The 23,349-nt window shown below is 36.0% G+C and overlaps 3 protein-coding genes across 3 annotated transcripts; 1 reads left to right on the top strand and 2 right to left on the bottom strand.

The window, feature by feature from the left end:
- Positions 1-642: 642 nt before the first annotated feature.
- On the bottom strand, positions 643-3,132 carry LOC143914072 (zinc finger MYM-type protein 1-like). Its single transcript, XM_077434163.1, has 2 exons — positions 2,930-3,132; positions 643-2,859 (listed from the first exon to the last, which is right to left on the bottom strand). The coding sequence occupies exon 2, from the start codon at positions 2,815-2,817 to the stop codon at positions 643-645; it is 2,175 nt and encodes a 724-aa protein (XP_077290289.1). The 5' UTR covers positions 2,818-2,859; positions 2,930-3,132.
- A 1,280-nt stretch (positions 3,133-4,412) lies between these two features.
- LOC143914604 (protein transport protein Sec61 subunit gamma) lies at positions 4,413-5,378 on the top strand. The gene is made up of 2 exons (XM_077434877.1): positions 4,413-4,612; positions 4,880-5,378. Exons 1-2 carry the CDS (start codon positions 4,519-4,521, stop codon positions 4,990-4,992), a joined length of 207 nt encoding a protein of 68 aa, XP_077291003.1. The 5' UTR covers positions 4,413-4,518; the 3' UTR covers positions 4,993-5,378.
- LOC143914600 (uncharacterized) lies at positions 5,367-15,498 on the bottom strand. The gene is made up of 15 exons (XM_077434873.1): positions 14,897-15,498; positions 11,803-12,019; positions 11,532-11,722; positions 9,863-10,083; positions 8,803-8,931; positions 8,626-8,729; positions 8,429-8,547; positions 8,131-8,325; positions 7,887-8,052; positions 7,659-7,806; positions 7,454-7,588; positions 7,293-7,376; positions 6,982-7,214; positions 6,578-6,905; positions 5,367-6,501 (listed from the first exon to the last, which is right to left on the bottom strand). Exons 1-15 carry the CDS (start codon positions 15,392-15,394, stop codon positions 5,985-5,987), a joined length of 3,285 nt encoding a protein of 1,094 aa, XP_077290999.1. The 5' UTR covers positions 15,395-15,498; the 3' UTR covers positions 5,367-5,984.
- Between the last annotated feature and the right edge of the window lie 7,851 nt (positions 15,499-23,349).

Raw genomic sequence — 23,349 nt, 5'->3', positions numbered from 1 at the left:
AATAAAGCTGTGATCGTGCGATTCAACTAATCAAATGTAAGATCAAGCGCGCGAAATCTTAAACAAACTGACAGATGAATGTAGTTTAACAGGCGAAGGCTGCCGACTGTCCAGCCCAAAACGGCAGAGTGAGTGAAAGAGAAAGAGCTATCTGCAGTTGCAAATAGCTCTTTCTCTTTCTCGTTCCGAAACTCCGGGCTGCGCAGCGTTCAGCGCGGCGCTGTAACACTTTACAGCCAGTACAGCAACATTTTAATTCATCTGTCACCATACAAGTTAGTGGGGTCTTCGAAACGGTCAACATTACTTACAATATCACCCTTTTGGATGTGGGTGATATTGTAAGTAATATTTACTCTGTCGAAGGCCCCAATAGTTCGTCCATCCAACTAATAAAAAAAATATCATTAATAAATAAAATATTAAATTTATTATTAAACATATATCTTAGAATTTTATAGGAGGGGCTGCAGCCCGGCAGCCCATTAGGACGAGCCGCCACTGATTGTTTGTAATTGGCCAGCAGGGCGCATTGGGGTTAACCTGTAAGGCCTTCCTGGTATATATGTATGTACCAGTGGCGGGCGGTGACTTTTCAAACAAGGGATGCTGTCCCTTGTTTGAAAAAAAAAACCGACCAATTTATTTTTTAAAATTTAATTTTATTCTTCGTTCCTTTTTACAAAATTCATCGATAACCGCATCATAGAATTTTTTATTGTTTTTTAAATTTGACATTATTTTCTTTTCGATTGCAATTAAAGCAAGACCAGAGAGTCTTTCTTCACTTTGACTACTTCTGGTGAACGTTTTAATTCTTTTCATAGTCGAAAATGATCGTTCAGCCGATGCGCTCGTGGAAGGTATCGTACAAATTAATTGTATTAAACTAAATACTTGTTCCAAAACGTCTATTAGATCATCTTTCACAATTAATTCCTTTACGTCATTTATAGATTTCAAATGAAAATCTTGCGTTGAGTACATGTAAATTAATTCGCTTTTTAATTTCATAAAATCAAAGTATTTTCCATAAGTTAGGTGGAGTGATTTAAATAGGAAATCTGGAAAATTATTTTCATATTCTTTAAATTTTTTGACGTTAAAAAATTCGAGAAATTTTAAATTTTCGATATCTCGAAATCGATTGGTTGTATTTACTGAAAGAGTTTCTAAAATTTCAGAATAGTGAAGTTTATACGTTGTTTTCACATCTTCTTCACATTCAGCATATTTTCTTTTTCTATTAAAATTTTTAGTTATTACTTTGTTCCACAATGAATCAAAATCGTCTTTTTTGTTATCTAAATATTTTACAAATTTTTTAATTTCACTTACGCAATACGATATGTCAAAGGTTTTTTTTTGTAAAATTTCAAATAAAAAATTTGCCGAATTAAATATTGCAGAAAATAAATGCAAATTGAAATTGAATTCAAACTCTTTTAAATAACGATGAAGGACTTCAGCATTTATGACAGCATCAGTATCCCATTCGTCTTCGTCATTAATTATTTGATTAAATATTTCCATTAATTCTGTTTGATATTCTAATATCATATTTAAAATTTTGCTATTGTAGTTCCATCGTGTAGGGGCAGCAGTGGGAAATCGTTTTTTTATTTGACAATCGAGAAGGGAAATTCTTCTTGAAGACTTACAAAAAAAAGTTGAAAATGACAACATACGGCTGAAAAAACGTTTGCATCCGGATATATGTTTAACAGATTGCGACAAAACTAAATTCAATCTGTGAGCGTAACAATGGACAAATAAAGAATTAGGACAAATATCTCGAATTTTTCGTTGCACTCCATTATGCTCCCCGGACATTACAGCCGCTCCATCGTACGTTTGTGCAATTAATTTGTCCAAACAACCAAATTCTTCCAAGGTCTCACGTATGTGCTGAAAAAGAGCATTAGCTGTTCTATTGGGACTAACATCGACAAATCCAACAAATCTCTCCTGAATTTCATTATTTTCATCTACATATCTAAAAATAGTAGATAGCTGAGCTTTGCGACTGATATCTGTAGATTCGTCCACAATTATGGAAACAAATTTTGATGCACGTATTTCAGTTTTAATCTCATCTAGCAAGACTTTTGATATTGCGGATACCAAGTCATTTTGTATATGGTTCGATAGTCCAGTAAACACCGTAGAGTTATCTAAATGAGTTTTCAATTTTATGTCTGATTCACTCAACAGATACAGCAATTCAATATAATTCCCTCTATTTTCCGATTCCTGGTGCTCAAAATGTCCTCGTAAAGGTTGTTCTTGTTTTGCTAAAAAGCAGATCGCGCTTATTAATTTCGACAAAATGTATCTATTTGCAGTAACTTCTTTGTTGTGCATTTCAATATTTGCTTTAAATTGAGCACTTAAAAAATTTTCTATACGAGGTCCCTTTCCAAATTTTTTAAATTGAGCAGCAGAACATATGTGAGCTTGAGAACATTCATGTCTCTTGCGCGATTTACTTAAATTGTTTAGGTCAGAAAATCCAAATTTACTCCAGACATTCACTTCTTGAGAAAATAAAATACATGGCCAACAGAATAATTTCGTTAAGTGAGCACATCCACAAATCCATGAAATTTTTTCGTATGTTTCTGTGTACCTTTTAAATGTTTTTGTTTTAGACTGAAGATTTAATATTGGTGTGGGTTTGGGGCTCTTAACAATAATCTCCTTTTCATTAAATGGGAGAGAAGCAAATCTTCTTTTCAGCACATTTTCAATTAAACAATTGCAATTATTATTGATCTCGACGACAAGTCCACTCTCATTGTTATTTTCGATATCCATATTAAAGGCAATAATGAAAACTCGTAAGTAGTGGAACGTAAACTAAAAATAAAGTTAGACGAAACTAATTAAAATGAAAACTTAATTCAAAAGTAAAAAATAACCAACTTACAGTATAAATGATTAACTTCGTCTAAAGAAATGAATCGGCTAGCTTTTTGATAAATAACTTGGGGCGTAGCGTGCGGAAATATCGATCAACAGCGGCTTCCAAGTGAAACTCAATAGATAAGCAAACAGAGAAACCGAATCCACCGTAGAGGTTAAACAAGTGTCAACGCGTCCGCGCGAATATGACAGCCTCATAGTGCGCATGCGCAAATGGGATCGGTCCGAACTCCGAATCCATGACGCGCGCGCACTTCAGTCGCGCGCGCGTCTACTCGCCAGCGTCACTCGCCTGTGGCCGGCCTATGCGAATGCGGCCTATGCGAATCCTTAATAAAAATTATCAAAAGATCCTATATAATGCATCATGTAACAAAAAACACGTGATATGTGAAATATATATCATATACTACATCATAATCACGTACATCACTAAGAATACATCGAAGCGAAATTCAAATATTTATTAAAAATACTCTTGGCTTTTTAAAGTTATAGGGGATGCGCCGCATCCACCGCATCCATGGACCGCACGCCACTGGTATGTACATATACATATATGTAAAAAATAAAAAAAAATAAAACATAATTTTTAAGACTTGCCTAGTCTACGTGTATAGTTGTGAATGAATGTGTAGGCATATGGTACAACTGAAATGATCTCATCAGGTCACTGCGACACATATCCAGGAAAGTCATTAACGCATGGCACACGGTCGCCTCGTCAAAAGGTCGACACGTGTTTCTATACACGTATCTGGGAAACAAAGGAAGAACACACTGAACCCATAAAAACCACGCACTACGTCCAGGCGTATGAACCCATAAAACCACGCTCGCAGCATAACTAGGGCAGCGCGAGTACCAAGAACAAAAGATGTGCACACGACACACTTCAACCCAAAACGTTTATAAAGCAACGCAGCAACCTCCACCGGAAGAGTGAGCTTCTAGAGTTCAACTAGATCACATCTCCGAAAAATCCTCTTCGTACATACAATAACCATTGTACCAAATTGAACAAAAATAAACGATCCTCTTTCAAACTACACAACACGTGTTTCGTTAGACCGGGATACGGTCAACATACCTTCCCTGTCTTACAAATGCTTAGATTGTTTACTGTATAGTCACATGAATAATTCAATAGTGTGTAGTATATAGTTTTTTTAAAAGCTTATTATATTTTGAAAAGAAAGATAAAAAAATGGGTTCGGTGATTATTCGGCAAAAAGCGATTTCCCGCACGTCACTAAAATCTCGATCACGGAATATCTGGCATCCGAAAATTCCATCCATTGAGCTTTACTCACGTGAAATATCATTCTAACGAGAACTCGAGTGCTAGATAATTCGTATTTGCGATTTTTGTTGCAAAGGTTGTCGTTTGCACGATCGCAATGTGCGAAATAATCCATTCACCAAAAAAAAATGACAGTAGCTATTGACGGGTGGCGAAAACATATAATTGAATGTGGCCACACTGTGCAGCCGAAAAATGCTTGACGTGCAGAGACGTGGCCGCCACCAGTCAGTCGAACGGCGTGCTACTGTCTAGTTGGCCTTTCGCGTATCCACACAAATAACCTTAAAATGGATCAAATCGTCAAGTTTATGGAGCCTGGCAAGCAGTTCGCCAAGAATTCCATCAGATTGGTGAAGCGCTGCACAAAACCAGACCGCAAAGGTTCATATTCACACTCAACCACCCCTTTCTATATAGCCCACTCTCACTAAAGTTCCACTTTGCCCCATTCTTCATTCACCATTCAAACGTCCCTACTCATTACCCTCACAACTGAAAATGTTCCCTATTTGTTTTAAAACATGCCTCAATATTCTTTTGAAAATATTCCTAAAAGCAGTTTGTGATGACAGCTCTCCAATTCATCATCCAATTATTCCTTAAATATAATATATATATCATTATATAATGTGCCGTTTTGATTTCCAGAATTCCAGAAGATTGCCATCGCAACTGCTATCGGATTCTGCATCATGGGCTTCATTGGATTCTTCGTGAAACTCATCCATATTCCAATCAACAACATCATAGTAGGATCATAGGCCGTTCTCATTATTTTTAATAATTCTTCCGTATTTTAATGTCTAATAATTAAATAATTATGTTTTAATAAAAAAATTATATTAATAAAGCGATTTTTCTATGACGACTTTACTTTGATTTGACTGAACAAAATGTATCTTTCAAAGTATATGTAGTTTCGGAGAATATTCAACAAAAGCAAATCAAATTATATAATCATTTAATGCAACAAAATACATTGTAAATAAATCGTTTAAAAACGAACATATTTCTAAAACAGTCCACTTTTATACTTTTCTTCTGAATATACATAATACACAAATATCTATGTAGTATGTATATATTTATCCCTTTATGTTCATTTTAATTATATAAAAATAAAAAGAAAATGTTTAATTGAAACTATTTATTGTGTTGGAACCATATCTTCTACAACAAGATGCTTAAACTATAAAAATACAGCATTTCAAATACTAGTGACCAGCGTAAAATTTGACAATGTGTTCATACTTTTCAATGAATGTTAAAAAAATTGAATTATAATATATTAGTAACATAAAAGAAAACAATGTTAAGAATTGCAGTCAAAAAATCAATTCAATTTATTACTTAAAATCGAAAATGAATGCCATTCATAGTACAATCAAACATTAACACAAAACATACAATTTATGTAACTGTTATAATTGAAATAATGACCGTGTTGAATTCAAATACTTGAATAGTAAAAATTTCGCTGTGTTTGAATGCGGAATATCTACAAAGGTTTTGGAATGTACATACATTTGTATATTAGAAATTAAATGCTGCATAAAGTAAGAGTGGTATTTTGGATCAAAGTAAACTGTCTTACTTCAAAAAATAGTACAAAATAAAGAGAAAGGAAAGTTTCCTTAGTAATAAATGGTTAAAATGAACAATACAATCAGTATCTGTATATAGCACACAATCATAAGTGAAGATATAAAACAAGTTAGAAAGAGCACTATAAAGAATCGTCAAAGTGCGGCAATCAAAATCCACTAGCTCCGACGTCTTCGGCATCGATGCCCAGCATAGCCAAATCTTCCATATCCATAGCTTTCGAGGAGACTGCGGTTTCAGGCATCGGCGGCTGAGCAGACATGTCATACATGTTGGGATCGTACATTGCACCGGAATAATCATAACCCATCATCATCATGTTCATGTGAGGAGCCATTTGCGGCATGTGATATTGTGCTGTCATCGGAGCCATGACTCCTGGCATCATTTGAGGCATGGCTGCGTAGCCGGCGGCGTTTGGTGGAGGCATTTGAACGTACATATTCGGATCGGGTTCGGCTTCATGAATGGCAGCTGCGGCAGCATCACTGTCTGGTTCTGCGGCAGGTGGTGCTTCCGGTTTTGGTTTGTTTTCAGATGGGAAAATTATATCGAGAGCGTCTTGGAAATCTTTATGAAGCGAGTCATTTTTAGATGTGGATTTAGCTTCGACGGATGGGGCGCTGATGACAGTCGGAGCTGCGGTGATTGTAGTTGGTTGAATTCTATAACAAAAATATACAATATGAGATAATATACATATGTATATAAAATAGCAAATGTGTAGTTGTATGTACATACCGATGAATTGTTTGGGGAAGAGATGAAATGCTTGGAGGTGGTTTAGGAACGACCATTTCGGATATATCCACAATTGGGGGGTGAGAGTGTAACGACATCGGAGCAACCAATTTCGGCTCAGGAAGCATTTGGGCTTCCATTTCCTCGTTCTTTTTGGCCATCGAAGAAATAAATTGCTCTTTGAAATTTTCCATTTGCAGTTGGGCGTTGATTTCATCACGTTTCCTCTTAGCTGCTTCCATACATTCTTGTTCGGATTGCTTATTAGGTTCAGATTCTTGTTTAGACGAAGGCTTACTGCCTTGATTTTTGTACAAAGGCATTTTTCCTGAAATTATAAAAAAAATATGTAATTAAATCTACAATCTAATAAACATATAATCTGTATATTTCCAATCACTAACCAATGAAAGGCATTTTTTTGGAATCATTTGAACTGGAGTTTGAGCCACCTCCAGATTTCCTTCCTTTCGCTGAAACTTGTTTATCAAAACGCGTTTCATTTTGATCATGATTATCCCGTTTACTACTAGGATAAGGCTTAAAATCAGACTCTTGAGAATATATCTTATTGCTTGTAGAATTAGAATGCCTGTATTTTGAACTTTCATGGTCACGATCTTTATCTCGATGGTGACTAAAATTCAAAAATAACACAATTAAAATAAATAACGTAACATTCTCAAACGCTTAAAGACATACGAAGCATGCATACCTTTTGTCTCGTTTCCGATCACTGTCTTTGTCTTTGTCACGATGACTACGGTAGTCCTTTTCTTTATCTTTATCCTTATTATCACTACAACGATATATAAATTTTTGTTTCATATTCACACAAATGAAAAATCAATACATAAAATACTATTAAAGATATACCTTTTCGAGGCGCGTACAGCCTCAGCCCTAACACGTTCATTTTGAATGGTTAGAAGCTCGCGTGCTTCCCGTTCGCGAGAAACTACACGTCCATCAACCCGTTGTTCGACTCTCTCACCGGCTTTGCTTTTCACCCTAAAATAATTTTTCATGTACTTTATTATAATATACAAATTGCTTCACAATTAAAACTTTTTTTTTAAACCTAAACTGTTCTTGCCTATTCTTTACTTCTTCGAGCATCTTACGATCTTGTTCGGTAGTTGTATCTTGAACACACATCCACTGATTTAACAAGCGATCGTCAAACGATGCGTCATTATCTTCAGGCTTCCAATTCTCATTTTGACCATCTGTAACAAGACAAAATATAAAAATGTAAACGACCATCACTTGAAATTAAAGACTTCAATTTTCAAACAAAGAACCTTACCATTTTTTTTCTTTTTAACATCTTCACCCTTGCTGTCACTAGACGAATCAGAGCTAGCACTAGAGGCACTTACTGATCTTTTCTTTTTCTTTTTTTTCTCCTTCTTTTCCTTCTTCTTCTTTTCTTTTTTATTTCCCAATTTGAAAGGTATTGTATTATCTTCCATCTAAAGTAAAAATCATTTACAAAAATTGCATAAATGATATTTGAAAAGCTAATCTTACAAATTAACGTAAAAATATACCTGTTCACCGTCTTGCTTCTTGTACTTTGTGTGAAAACCATCCGGCTGGAACGAAATAGTATGCGGAGAGTACTGATTCTGATTTTTTTCAATGGAATTTTGGGTTTGTTCGGTTGTTTTGCGAATTTTTTCAAAATCCTTCTGCCTATCCGACATCCAATCCATTTCCCAGTGAGGATTTAACTCAGTAAAATTCTAAAAATAATAATCCAAAATTATTACATAAGTAAAATGAGTACAATTCAGACAAAAAAAATTAAACCACACGTATTATATATGTATATATATATATACTCACCGAGTAATTATTAGAATGAACCACTGATTTCAAATGAGCCGAGGCACAATGAAGATCACCGATCCATTGATCACATAGCTTGCAATACCAAGCAGTAGACGGAACGAAAAACTGAAGACCTAAAATAAAACAATCAAAAATTAGTATCATCATAAAAATCTTTCCTGCATATACATATATAGAACTAAATATGTCACCTTTGATAGGAGTTCGCTTGATAGGTGCACCAGGGTAGCTCGGGAAACCCTCATTTAGATTTGAATTGTTGTGCCACGGAGCTTCCATATGAACGGCAGCAGCACTGAAACGTCGAAAGCATTAATATTTTTGACATTGTGTATTTGTAATGAGTTTAAAAGACATTAGCTATTCACCGATGATGTTGTGGAGTGTGAAGATGTGTGAGATAATCCTTGGCAGTAGTGGGGAATTCATTGCATATTCGGCACCAATGCAATTCGGGATCATAGTAGGCATAATTAAACTTTTTCTCCGTGGTAGATCTATAAAAACAGAAAAGTGTTTAACGTCTTATTAAAAATACTTTTATTACGAAAATTAAACAAAAATATGTTCTTACAAATACCATATTTTCATATGTTTATACTGGGTATCCTAAAATCATTTGAAGAAGTACTACAATTATTTTAGGTGTTTTAGAGGTAACAATGTTTTCTTAAATACTTATATCATTTAATTTCCTGCACTGACATACATTTCATTAAAAACTAAATGACTTAAAAGCAATGGTTTTCATTAAAAGATTAAACGATATAAAAATATAACTACGAAATGAAACAACCAACACATATAGAATGAACAAGTGGTGATTTACAATAATCATATTCCGAAATCTTCAATTAGTGTAACGAAAGGAGTTGGGTAAGAAATGGCATCGCAATCGATGTTCGAGGTCCATTAAGTGCTCTTCAAATATAATATATACACTAACATACCAGGTTGCATATAAATTGATAATATATTTCTGTATCAATTTTTAAAAAATTTACAATAATTTTATATATAATAAATAAAAATATACATTTTACATTATTTTATGAGATCATTAAAATACAGCAATGTATCATGTGTAAATATATTGACATTCACAATATTAAAAATAAATATTTTATATATAAACTATTAACAATAAAATCAGTCTTCAGTCTTCTTTGCCGGATCACAGACGAAACATTCTTAAAACTATGAAACAGCACCGAAACATACTACAATATGAACTATCATTAGTCTAAATAAAACAAGTACACTTATCACACAGCACTTAGTGCAAAAGATTGAGAAGATTTCAAATTTTTTTGAATAGGGTGATAAATTTGATAGCAAAGTTCTATAAACCTATAATGAATAAAATAATGTTACAACAATAGCAGTCCACAAGCATATTGAACTGTACGGAAATAAAAATAGTCCTACCTAGATTTGCGAGACTTTCTTCGCGACGACCTCTTCTCATTATCCGACGACGAGTCTCCAGAGGAAGGCGACTGCGACGAAGCGCGATGGCTCGATTTCCGACTTTTTCCCTTGTCGTTCGACGAACCCAACATATCGCTGAAGGCAGGATTGTTCTCGATAATTCCATTCAACATGTCAATCACGCTGTTGACAGTTTTCAATTTGGTCTGCAACTTATCCTAGAATTAAAAATGGCGCATTAACGTCGGCAACATTATGCAAAGGTGGAATTTCTGTTCACAACAGTCTGGCAGTTAAAAATAATAAACCTGTGAAAATTAAGTTGGCATTAAAAAGTATAAATTCCTTTTCACTGTCCTTTCAAATACGTCGAACTCAAAGTCGAAGTAGATCTGAAAAGAATTGGAATTCTGGTATTTCAATGATTTAATTTGCATTTGGATACTTCGTCCAGTAAAAATAGTCTACGTAAGAAAAATCAAAATAAAATATTAGTTACCATCGATAGAATTCCATAAATTAAATTAAATAATTAAAATTTTTCCAACAACGTGTCGCAAGCAAAAGATATTACACATGTGATAATAGCACTCAAATTCAAACCAAATTATGATACACTCTATTTATTTTTCTTCAAATATCTGTTCGAATTTGACTTACCACCACACAGCTCATCTCACTTGCCGATTTTTTTTATATTGGCATAGGAAATATTTTTTTATCTGAATGAATCTCGAAAATAATATATAACTACACAAACAGTGCGATTTATTACTAAGTTGCAATTATGGATTCCAATAATGGTACTACCGAAACCGGTTTTTGGTCAAACTCGACCTTCCGTACTACTAGTAAGTAGTACAGAAATATAACAATAATTTTATATTAATTGAATCGCTTTGAATTTAGAAGAAAACGTTACATCAGCCAGTTTGAATGGATTAGTCGAAGAATGAATCGAAACTCAACATACTTTTTGACTTGCTATTCAAGAAAATGTAGTACTTATACCTGAGATTATTTCTGAACAAATATATATTGATTTATAAGAAACTGTTAACAATGAGAAGTCTCATCGACCTCCGATTTTTCCGGAAACCTATTTTTTTTCACTCGACAATTATTTAAACACACATGTATATAATATTTAAACCTATAAACTAAAACCATCCCTTCCTTCCCCACAAAAATTCTTCAAAACATTAAAAAATTATTTACTTTTTTTGACACTCACTGAATAGTAATTTGCATGATGTACATAGGACTCGACACATTATTTTAAATTAATGATCAACCGACAATCAATTAATTAAATTTAATTGTATTAGTTGCTTCAATAAATCAATACCAGCGGTAGGCAATTTTTTTCGGTAGTACAGGTAAATAAATAAATGTCGGTATTTTTGGAATCCTTAGTTGCAACGAAACAATTTTTTTCAAACATTAAAAGTACACACGTGTATTTCAAACTAATTTTTAATGCATAAATGACATTGAATACCAACGTGCAACTGAATATGGCGATTTAAAGTGAACGATAAAAACCTATTCCTTACCATTTTACACGATTGCCGAAAAAACTTCACATTTAATGAACATATATGTACATACGAAAACAAAGGTGAAAAAGATTTAAAAACAAAACAAACAAAAAAACCATTCTAACCTGTAGCTTGGCATTTTCTTTTAAGAATCTTTGAGTATCGGGACTCGGAGAGCGTCTGGCATCACCCCTCAACTCAATTCGTTGTTCTTTAAGAGTTTCCAGTTCCCGTTTCAATATGTTTGCTTTTCTCAAATACTCTTCCTTTTGAAGCATGAGCGTCGCGCGCTGATTACGCATTTCGGAAACAATAGCTGAAACAATCGGTAGTAGCCAAATTAACATACACAAACTTTAAATACACAAAATGGATAAAAATACAAGTAAAGCATACCATCTCTTTTCGTTTTTTCATCTTGAGCGGTGTTGACAATAGGCGGCCGATTGACTTGAAGCCATTGTGTATTAGCAGGAACAGCAGCTGGTACATTCAAATCTTGTCCGACAATCATTCTAGAAGGAACTGGCGGTGGAGGCGCCGCAACATCGGAGAAATTACCGTATCCTGAATCAAACTGATTGTAGTTGTTTGAATATGGTGCTGACACGCTCTGAAATATATAAGAAACAGCATTTATCAATACACACATATATACAGAATGATGGAAATGGATCTCTTGTAGAAATATTCATTGGATACAGTGGAGTCGACATTTAACTATTTAAGCAAAGATCAGATCCGTTTATACCAAGATCAGATTACCGTTTGTATCATTCGATTGCATATGTTTTTCGATTGTGTCATAATTGCATTTTAATGTGCAGTGAAAAAAATATTACAAAATTTGATCATCATTATACATATGGGACGGAAATTGTGATGTGAATAATTATGTGTGAATGTTTTTAGTTTGATTTACGACAAATAAATACGTGTACTTATAAATCCTGGAAAATATAAGATAAGAAACACCACATAAAATGATAAAGATATGTTTGTGTTTTACACAGTGTCGTGTGTAGATAGCGAGCGACTCTTTCAAAAGAAAGCCGAGAATGATAGATATTTAAATTCGAGTCATAGGTGTTGTTTTGTTTCAGCCGTGTCGAATTCAGATGACAATTGAAGCTAGCGATACAATTATCCATGATCATGATAATCGGATAAACAAAACCGAAGAAGAATTATGGGGAGTTTTCAACAGAATTATTGGATACATGAAAAGTTTTTTTAAGGATGGATTCCTGTTTTGTATTGTCATCACCAGTGGATTCGATTTGTGGAAAAGCTCAGCTCAACTCGACATGACAAAACCATTTTGTCTTTGAAATGTGGTTGTGTATATTATGGGCCGTAGGACGCATGAACGTCTCCATCTTCAAAGAGCTGGCAGTTTCAGAGACTCCACAACACGCAGAAAAATTATTCTTTCATACTTTAGCCATATTGCCAGAAAGAATGCGGAATTTAGAACACTAGAAGGAAAGTGAGCGAGGATGTTCTTCTAAATTAAAGAGCTGGCGGGGTCCCTAAGCGCTGTTTTAACTTAGCACAGAACCGAGAGGAGCGGAGGCAGATCGTACATTGGATCCCAAATGATAGAAATGACCATGATTATCATCATTGATCAAACGAGAAAGAACATTACTTTTTGCTGTCTCTTTCCTCATGTCCGAGGGTCGTGACTTTCATAAAGAGCCCTCCATAGAGGGATGTCAAATTACTGTACTTAGTATTTCGAAGTAGTACAAGTACCTGTCTGAATTAGGATTTATTGTTCGAGTTGAAAGCTGGTCTAGCAAATTTCTTGTAGCAATCCTTGCCAAAGTGCATAGGCACTCGTACTACTTGGGTAATAAAAAGACAAGTAATATGTAATTCCTAGCCTTGTCATGATCCTCCAGCCCTCTTGACACTCTGCAGCTCGCAGTGACAAGTTTTCCTAGTGACAGCCCAAACCTTATCTTGTTGGGAATTTTTCTCTACTTCATTCAACAAACAATTTTGCCATGCTGTCTTGGCCTTGCAATGAGCCCAAAAACTGAAGGATGTTTAGTACCAATGGATTATAGTCCATTGCTGGGACTGATGGGGGGGTGAGCTAGGGTAAAGTTATAAGGCTCATGTCGGGATACCCGACTAACCAATTCCGGAAACAAGTCTACAATTTTTTTTTGTATGGGCTTATAATTAAAGAGTATGGCCCCAGGTATCACCAATGCTCTGTACGCTTTTGTTTATTGAAGTTCAATTTACTGCGAGGATCAACAATGCAAACTTGTTACAATATCTATATATACAGTGCTTACTCATCGAAGTTCATACAGCGGTCCGAGAAGGGTATTTTTTGTACTTGCTCCTGTTATGAATGACATTTTGGGTTCCTTTTTTTTTAAACGATGCACAGTATCCTATTGTATTAGTCTACAAAACATTTTGTGCAGTATTGTTCATACAAATATTTCTCCCTATTCTATAGAAAATGTTCTAAAATCCTATAGAAAATGTCTGGCATACCCTTAAAATGAAATTAAATAAGCTCCAATGTACCAATAAAAATATGCTAAAACAAAAAATAATTTCTGTAGCAGGGAGATCTTGAAATAAAATCAACCATTGCGTCTTGTATCGAGAGTATGCCCAAGAGAATAGCAATGTGTCTAAACAATAAGGGTGGACATACAAAATATTAATTATTTTATATATTTTTTGTAATAATATTATAAATAAACTATGTATCATCATTTTAAACACATATTTGTTTTAATTTCACGAACCTACTTCTCACAATAAAGCGGTGAATTTAGAATTTGCGAAATCTGCGCGGTGTCCATACTTCGATGAGTAACGTCTGTATGTATATACATTCAAAGCCAGCTTTAAAGGTCAAAGAATTCGAACATTGAAGCCCTCTTGCGTAAGGCCACCACCTTTCCTAACGAATAGTCTGAGAGATCCTATCGTCGGGGAAAGGTCTATATGTATGCATATAAATATATCTGTAAGATGTTTTTCTATTTTGTTCCAGGACAGAGGATTCTTCTTTGCAACCCTGCCGAGTTCTCACAGGACAAAAGTATTAGTTCTTCTCACTATCTAGGCGATTCTAAGCATTCACCTCCAGCAACTACATCTCAAAAGAGTATATTCGAGCTCGCATTGTCCATATATCAAACATAGGAAAGACCAAAGTTCACACCAGACGCATAGTGATGCCTCGGCTTTTTCAAATTTTGCTCAGATTCAACCTTGAGCTTTCTACCATGCTGATACGCTTTTTTATGTCGGCCTTCAATTATTTCCTTATATAATTTTTAAAAATGGACAGAACCGTCTGGTAGATTATATTAATGAATATGAATAAATAGACAAAATGACATTTTTGTATGGCGAGGTGTAGTTGGTGATGGCATCGATAGATGGCGTCGGTGTCGAATCGAAAACATAACCTAAAAATGAAAGTGAATTCAAGGGCGAGGATACTCACGTCAGTGGTGAAGGTGGGGGCCGGGGGCGCTGGGGGCGGAGCCGCGGGGGGCGCAGGCGCGGCCGCCGAGGCACTCTCCAGGCCCGCGTACACCTGCGCGGCGGCCGGGGGCGGCAAATTGAAAGCCGCCTCCCAGTCGGGCTGGTCGCCGGGCCTGTCGCTGGGTCTTTCGCGCTCCCTGTCTCTGTTGCGGTTCCTGTCGCGCTCCCTCTCGCGCTCTCGGCTGCGGCTGCGACTGCGACTGCGACTGCGGGTCCGATTGGAGCGACTCCTGTGGCGGCCGCGGCTGTCACTGCGGGAACGCGAGGAACGGGAGCGCGAGTAGCGGCGGCGCTTGTGGCGATGCGACGGCTCCGGCCCTCCGCCCTCCGGTCTCCCCCTCGGGGGCTCCGCGGCCAGAAAGCCGAACTTGTCGTAGCGGGCGTTCCCCTGCGCCGTCGCCCCCGCCCCCACCCCCACCCCCGCGACCGCCGCGCGCGCTTCGCCCGTCTCCGACATGGCCAATGACGCAGCAATGCAACAACACAGCAAGGCAGCGACGCGCCAAACGTGAACCCGAAACCACACTCGCGCGACGCAACGCGCCGGCTGCTGACCGGCGACTGTTCAGGCTGACCAACTGCAAATATTAACCTTTACCAATAGTATCATCGCTCGTTTCCGACTTCTTTTGTGCGGCCTAATCCAGCTTCAAAGCTGTTCGAAAATCTAGCTTTCATTTTAAAACACACATTCGTATGAATTTTATTTAGTTACATACAATTTTAACTTTCAATCTTTTTTTTTCAATTTCCCTTTAAGATCTGTTCATACCTATCCAGCGGGTCTACCTCACGGGCCGGAATGTGAAATGCCGGAAAACGCAAATATCGGAAGGCAAAGATCGAAAATCGAAAGATCTTAAGTCGAAAGATCAAAAAAAGGGTGCATGGTAAACGATACATACTCACTTAATTTGCGCGAGCATGGTACAACAGGAACAAGAGTGTAGGCATATAGTACAACTGAAATGATCTCATCAGGTCACTGCGACACATATCCAGGAAAGTAATTAACGCATGGCACACGCTCGCCTCGTCAAAAGGTCGACACGTGTTTCTATACACGTGTCTGGGAAACAAAGGAAGAACACACTGAACCCATAAAAACCACGAACTACGTCCAGGCGTATGAACCCATAAAACCACGCTCGCAGCATAGCTGGGGCAGCGCGAATACCAAGAACAAAAGATGTGCACACGACACACTTCAACCCAAAACGTTTATAAAGCAACGCAGCAACCTCCACCGGCAGAGTGAGCCTCTAGAGTTCAACTAGATCACATCTCCGAAGAAACCTCTTCGTACATACAATAACCATTGTACCAATTGAACAAAAATAAACGATCCTCTTTCAAACTACACAACACGTGTTTCGTTAGACGGGGATACGGTCAACATACCTTCCCTGTCTTACAAGAGGAACAAGCTTTTCCTCCCATATTCTGCGCGCGCACATTAATACGGGAGGAAAAGCCTGTTCCTCTTGTTCCTGTTGTATCCTGCTCGAGCAAATTAAGTGAGTATGTACCGTTTACCATGCACCCTTTTTTTTGATCTTTCGATTTTCGATCTTTGCCTTCCGATATTTGCGTTTTCCGGCATTTCACATTCCGGCCCGTCACAGAGACCGCTATCCAGCACGACCCGAATCCTGCAAGTACGGACAGTATTCTTTAGTACATTATATATGAACGCGCATGAATGCGTAAATGCGCATGCGCGAATGGAGTATGAATACGTCCATATAATGTACCAAAGAATACTATCCGCACTTGCATCTTACACCTGCAGGATACGGGTCGTGCTGGATAGGTATGAACAGACCTTTACTCAGCAGTATGGGTTTGTCGGTTCGGTGATTACATCTGTAGACAGCGAAGGTATGTTGATCGTATCCCGGCCTAACGAAACACATGTTGTGATTGTTTGAAAGACGATCTTTATTGCTCGATTAATACATTTATATTTGTATATTTTTATAAGGGAAAATAGAAGGCAAACGATGGCTTGGGAGAAAGAAGCTCTCTTAGCTCCGGAACATCGGGTCATGGATGGGACTCGGTCTCGAAAAGCTATTTCGGCTTGCCCATGATAGGGAAGAATTCGCACGGGCCATAAACGATGTCTGCCCATGGTAGTCGCCTACATCTGAATGCGGATTCGGCATTAGAAGAAGATTTTTTTTTTTTTTATAAGACATCAATTAATCAAGCACACTCGTCTAACAGATTGCTCCAAAGCGACGAGTGTACTAAAAAGATTAAGAAAGGGTATATGAAATACAAGTAAAATAAATAGAAGAAAAGAAAAATAAATAAATATGACAAAAAAAATTCTTAATAAGTTCTTAACTGATCAACTCAACCGTTCGAATTGGTCGTGACTTCCGTAGCATAGAAAGTGGTGCAGAAAATGATGAGATATGTGACAAATGTCAATGGCACCATCCAGTGAATTTAAGAAACGGAGGCCACGAGGAATGAGAGAATTACTAAAAGCCACAGTTCTAGCCAGAGGAGTGTGAAAAAGGGAACGATAGCGGGTCCATATCACACTCTCCGGAGCATGAAGGCCCAACTCAGCCAGGATAGACGGACAAGAGATAAAGCCTCTAAATATGGAAAACAAGAACTTGATGAGGGCAAAACTCCTCCCGTGTTCAAGAAAAGTCTAGCCGACCATATATGGCGAAGTATATATGTAATGTAGTCGCTTCGTCGGAGTGAACCATGATCGAGCGTCCAAAACCCACTGGCGTTAGATCTGATTCGTCAGTGCATCTGTTTCAGTTGTACACGTGGTCGTGTGCAGTTGTCCTTGTCTAGGGTTGTTTTGAGTATGTTCCGCTCGAATAGAAGCACATTCCAGAGGGGTGCGGGCATCTGTGTGACGGGGGAGTATGCGAGTATATTGACATCGATAAGGGATAGTACGTGATGTGCTATATTCCTACACATCCCAAATGTGAATCGCTAACAGCAGAGCATCGCAACCTGCGCTCCCCGGCCATTTTCGCACATGAAAGTTGTCGTAAAAAAAAGCATTAGCTGACCAATATTTGGGCAGTTTTCTGTACGGCAATTGTCCTGTGAAACAGGAGATCCGCTCGAGTGATTTTAGTAGCGGCGGTTATCACGTTACGTTAGTTATACACATTTAGTTAGTGAATTAGTGTTGTGCCCGTTGATTTCAACGGGTGGTTTCAGAAAGGAATTGATACACGAATTAAATAAAGTTATATACAAATATAATGTAAGGTAATTTATAGGCGCGCACGCGCACGTAATATTAATCGTAATAAAAAGTGCGCGCATTACACGCTCACCAATCAGTAACAAAACTGTACATGATTTTTATTTTATTTTAAAATTCAATACCACAGTGACTTGACAGGTAGTCCGAATGCGTCACTGTGGTTATAATACAAATATATGATACAAAAATAACAAAAAGAATAAAATTATATAAGACATAAGAAATGGTTCGGTGATTATTTCGCAAAGCGATCTCACACAAGTCACTAAAATATCGATCACGAAACATCTAACAACCGAAAATTCTATTAACCGAGAGCTACCCACGCAAACCATCGAACTAGCGAGAACTCGAGTGTCAGATATTTCGTATGCAAATATTGTCGTATGCGCGATCGCAATATGCGAAATAACCCGATTGCTGTAAGAAATATGTGTAATCAAAAACAAATAAATAATAATAATTATATCGTGCTACGTAGGTAGAATGTGTTCGACCAACTCAACATAATTGGCATTGAAGAGATCCAAGGAATAAGCCAGTAAGTTGAAGAGTCGAACAGCTCACGAGAGGGGCGAGCTCATGAGCAAGTTTGTTATAGCCCTAATGGGCAACAAGATCTCATGTTTTAGTAACAACCTACAATTTTCCGGGTCCAAAAGTTTTAGCTTCTCCGGAATAGGGGGAATGTAATATAATAATAATAATAATAATGCACATATATAGATATAAAGTTATTTCTTTTTAAATTTTGTATTTTGAATTGACGACACTTTTTTTCCAGCTATATTGTAGTCTATTTGATCTACCAGTTTATCATGAATAGATTTCCGCTAGAACGCGATTTCTGAAGCGAAATGAGTTTGGTGTATATTACATACATATGTAAATAGGTTGATTTGATTTTTATTCTGATATTCGCTTATCAAATCTGAAAAGGTAAAGAATTGTAGACACATTGAAATAGTCGTAAAAATCATTGTAACAGTTTTATAGAAACAGAAATTTTGCCCCTCAATTTAAATTTTCAGTAACGTAGACATAAAAATATCTGTTTGAACAACTATATATTAGCAGTAGGGCTAACAATTCGAAATAAAGTACAACTTCAACAAAACTAAGTCTCCAAACTTTTATATAAAACATTGTAACATTTAAATAAAACCTACAAATTTGAAAGACAAATTCCATTTTCTTCAAAAATAAACATTTTTCGGACCATAATTTTATCGAAATCTTAGTATGTATTATTTTATTGAACCCGCATTTAGATAAGAAAAAAAATTGGAAGCCTTAATAACATGTAAGCATTTACAAAATAATTAATTTTGATACAATCTTTGAAAATCATTTAAGATAAAATCTTTAATCTTGAATCGTGAACAAAAGTACATTTTTAATCTCATTAACTCTTCATAGGTGAGCAAGTAAAATTATATAAATAAACGAGTATGACTAAAATAATCCAATTTTACATAATAGTCGATATTTTAGTTTAGGTCGCTTTTGCAGATATGTATGTATGTAATACGATTGTTTCAATACGATCTGTTCACAGAATCGCAAAACGCTATAATCTCGGCGTGCATATAAAACAACAGCTTACTTATACATATCTCATTTACTCACATAAATTAGAGTAGAATTCATTGATACAGATCGAAATTCTCAAATGTTTTATAGACGAATGTCACAATCCTCTCGAACGTTTTATAACACTCGTCATAAACGAGTGTGTGTTTTATTACAATACATACAAACATACATACATACAGACATACCGCCGCGTTTGCGCCGTTGAATTTTCACACGTTAATTTCACCAACAATGCAGAAGAAAATCCTCGTTTCGTTTGAAAATGCATTGTGCGTGTTTGTACAGCTGTGAAACAGTCCACCAGACGGCCATAAACCGATCACAGCGGAACAAATCACTTTATGTCGGCCGAAATTTAGATTCACATATATTATTTTGAAACCAGTCTTGTATGAATTCAAAACAAATGTATAAAATTTATTCAATGATTATATTTTGAAAGTAACAATTTTTGGGTCATTTATGTACAGTGCCGGCCTTATACCCAATGGCGCCCTCGGGAAATTTTTTTTAAACACTCTTAGAAAAAAATTTTGCCTTTAGCGCTCTAATCTAAAATTTTGTTTGGCCTTTGGCGCTCTGATTTTAAATTTTAGAGCGCCTTTGGCGCATCGTGCGGCGCCTTAACTTATTTGGCGCTCTCGAGTGCCGCCCGACCCAGCCCCCTCCTTAAACCGGCACTGTTTATGTGTGTACAGTGTGTTTATTTTTTCCAAGACATAATACTACTCAATTACTCTAAACAATGAAATATGGAACCAATGCATCAATATAATGAATGTGATATGTATTATTGTTAATTTGAATTGTGAAATATTATTATAAATTAACTTAACTTAAATTATTATTATTGGTTTATTATTATAATTGTAATCTAGGTTTTTAATATTATTTTCTACTACTATCATTGGTACTACTGTTGTCAATATTATTACTATTTATTTTTCTGTTGTTATTTTTTCTTAACATATGTATAAGAAAAATTTTTATAAATGGTTTATTTTTTAATAATTACATTTTATTATTATTTGTAATTAATTAAACTGTAAATTTTCCAAAAATAAATTATATTTAGTGTCATTACCTCTTTTCCATGTTCTCTTTCTCAAAATAAAATAAAGTAGATTTTATCTGTAATCTTTACAATCATTGATCACTGATATTTATTGTTATACACATGTATGTAAGGGGTCTACCTCACGGCACCGAAAGTGAAAAGATCGAAAAAGCAAATATCGGAAGGCAAAGATCGAAAATCGATAGATCTTAAGTCGAAAGATCAAAAAAAAGGGTGCATGGTAAACGGTACTATGTATATATAATATATATATCAGTGGCATGCGGTGAAATTATCTCTCTTTTTGTCATACAGCCTTGTTTAATGTGCACTCGCAGGATACGGGAGGAAAAGCCTGTTCCTCGTGTTTTTCTTCTATCCTGCTCGCGCAAATTAAGTGAGGATGTACGACGGGGGGAGAGAGAGAGTATTACCGCACGCCACTGATATATATACTAACCGTTTTTCAAATGTATGCATGGTAAACGAACATTTTCGACTTTTTCACTATCGACTTTTTTACGGTCACCCACTTAGCTTTGAGGCCATTCTCAGGATGAGAGCGGCCTCCCTACGCTATCGTGTCTCTGTATCGTCATATTTTCGATTTTTTAATATTCGGTGCGGTGACGGTCACCCGTATGTAAGATACAATTCATGAGAAGGAAACGTGGTACTTGCCAATGAGACTCGTCAAGCACTTTAAACCATATTCATTACTTCTTTGCCGCAACGAACTATCGTTCGGTCTCGGTGTTATGCAGCATACCAACTTTAACATACACTCGACTCAAGCATGGCAACTTAATTATTTATACACGAAATCTTCTGGGTTTCATAACAAAATCCCACATGTACGTTTATGTGCAAACATTTTAAAGTGGCGAAAGTCCAATTTTCAGTTCCAAAAACGCTATTTCTGTTTGACTTAATTCACAAATTGTTAACACCAGCACCTAGGAGTTTGGCGGCCTGGGTGCAAACTTGAAAAATGAAAGTGCATGTAAGTAGTACAAAAATCTTACCTTGTGATAAATATTGTGGGACAAATATAGTGTTAAATATTTTAATCACAATAAAAATTAACCAGAAAAACAGACAAAAAACCAAAAAGTTTAGTTCTGAACAGGACTAGACGACAAGAGAGACTGAACGTTTTCAAGTGTTTTTACCCCCAATCCCACATCTAGGACATTGTTCTTTCGATGACCAACCAATACTCAACATCCTTGAAGAAATACACCTGGCAGTCGCAATAATAATAGAACATAAAAGACCCAGACTCTATGCGGACCGAAGCTTTACCTTTTATCCCGTTATTTCCCCTAATTATAGTTCGGGTGTGTTACAAGTTGTACATAGCTTGCAACAGCAATACAACAAGACAACCTAAATGCATTTTAAAAAGTACGATGTCTTGTTTCGTATTTTTTATTTCTTCTCATGACTCTCATTTCTTTTATTTCTTTTATGACTCTCATTTCTTTCGGCCGCCATTATATCTTGGCCGCCTGTTTGCGTTACACATATTTGTACATATGGTAGGTGCAGCCCTGGTTATCACTTATTTTAATTCGATATGTACAGAATCTCAGAAAAGCAGCATAAACGTATTACAGGCCACCATTATTTAAAAACATTATTAAACGCAAAACATTACGTTTGTTATGTTTTGCGAAATATTTCTCGAAATGAAGAAAAGTGGACTAATGTCACATTCAAATATAACGGCTCATATTTAGTTACATATAAATTTATCGTAAGAATGTAATCGCCAAGCATTTTTACGTACATTCTTGAGATACATATAGTACATAATTGATATTAAGCCTTTTATATCCCTATAAAGATTAATGTAATTCTATGTTAAGATGTTGCAAGATATGTATGTATGTATGTATGTAACGGTTGTAAAGATTCAATGAACAAAAGTATACATAAATACTGAAAAAAATCGTCATAATTGCAAGCGCAATCATAAAAAATGTAAAAAAAAACAGTTGTTATTAAAAACTTTGATTTTTTGATGAATAACGAAACATAATTGGTAGCAAATTAACACTTGAAATTTGACCAATTATCGATTTGTACAGTTAATTTGGCGATACTTTGGAAAGTTTCAACGATCATTGTCATTACATCCACAGAAATAACAAAAAAATAATGCAAATTAATTTAATTACATTCATGTGTACACATTTCTTTATTGTTGTCTTAATTTCCAGGTACTAACAGAAATCTAATCAAAATATATACAAATCAATTTCAATCGCGCGACTCATCATCAGTTATTATAGATATGTAAGACTTACCAGAGAGTAACGTTATCGTTTATCTTGATAATGTGCTTAATAAAATATTTTTTCACGTTTGTTATCGTAGATAGGCAGTCATCGTACTCACGTTGGACCGCATAAATCATCATCACGCCATCTCATTATCATTCCACGTCGGCGTAATATCAGCGATATTCAATTTTAATATATGTAAAATAAGCATGCAC

This window comes from Arctopsyche grandis, chromosome 7 (genome assembly GCF_051622035.1).
Source record: "Arctopsyche grandis isolate Sample6627 chromosome 7, ASM5162203v2, whole genome shotgun sequence".
Taxonomy (NCBI): Eukaryota; Metazoa; Arthropoda; class Insecta; order Trichoptera; family Hydropsychidae; genus Arctopsyche; species Arctopsyche grandis.
The sequence above is the reverse complement of the archived record's forward strand: the minus strand, read 5'-3'. Positions and strand labels throughout refer to the sequence as shown.

Bases quoted from the DNA above. Each gene is read 5' to 3' on its own strand.
- LOC143914072 (XM_077434163.1), bottom strand. From the start codon at position 2,817: ATGGATATCGAAAATAACAATGAGAGTGGACTTGTCGTCGAGATCAAT.
- LOC143914604 (XM_077434877.1), top strand. From the start codon at position 4,519: ATGGATCAAATCGTCAAGTTTATGGAGCCTGGCAAGCAGTTCGCCAAG. The intron at 4,613-4,879 runs GTTCATATTCAC...TTTGATTTCCAG, and splicing joins CACAAAACCAGACCGCAAAG to AATTCCAGAAGATTGCCATC.
- LOC143914600 (XM_077434873.1), bottom strand. From the start codon at position 15,394: ATGTCGGAGACGGGCGAAGCGCGCGCGGCGGTCGCGGGGGTGGGGGTG. The intron at 10,084-11,531 runs GTTAGAATGGTT...TTTTAATTCTAG, and splicing joins AAGAAAATGCCAAGCTACAG to GATAAGTTGCAGACCAAATT. The intron at 7,589-7,658 runs GTTTAAAAAAAA...AAATTATTTTAG, and splicing joins AATAGGCAAGAACAGTTTAG to GGTGAAAAGCAAAGCCGGTG.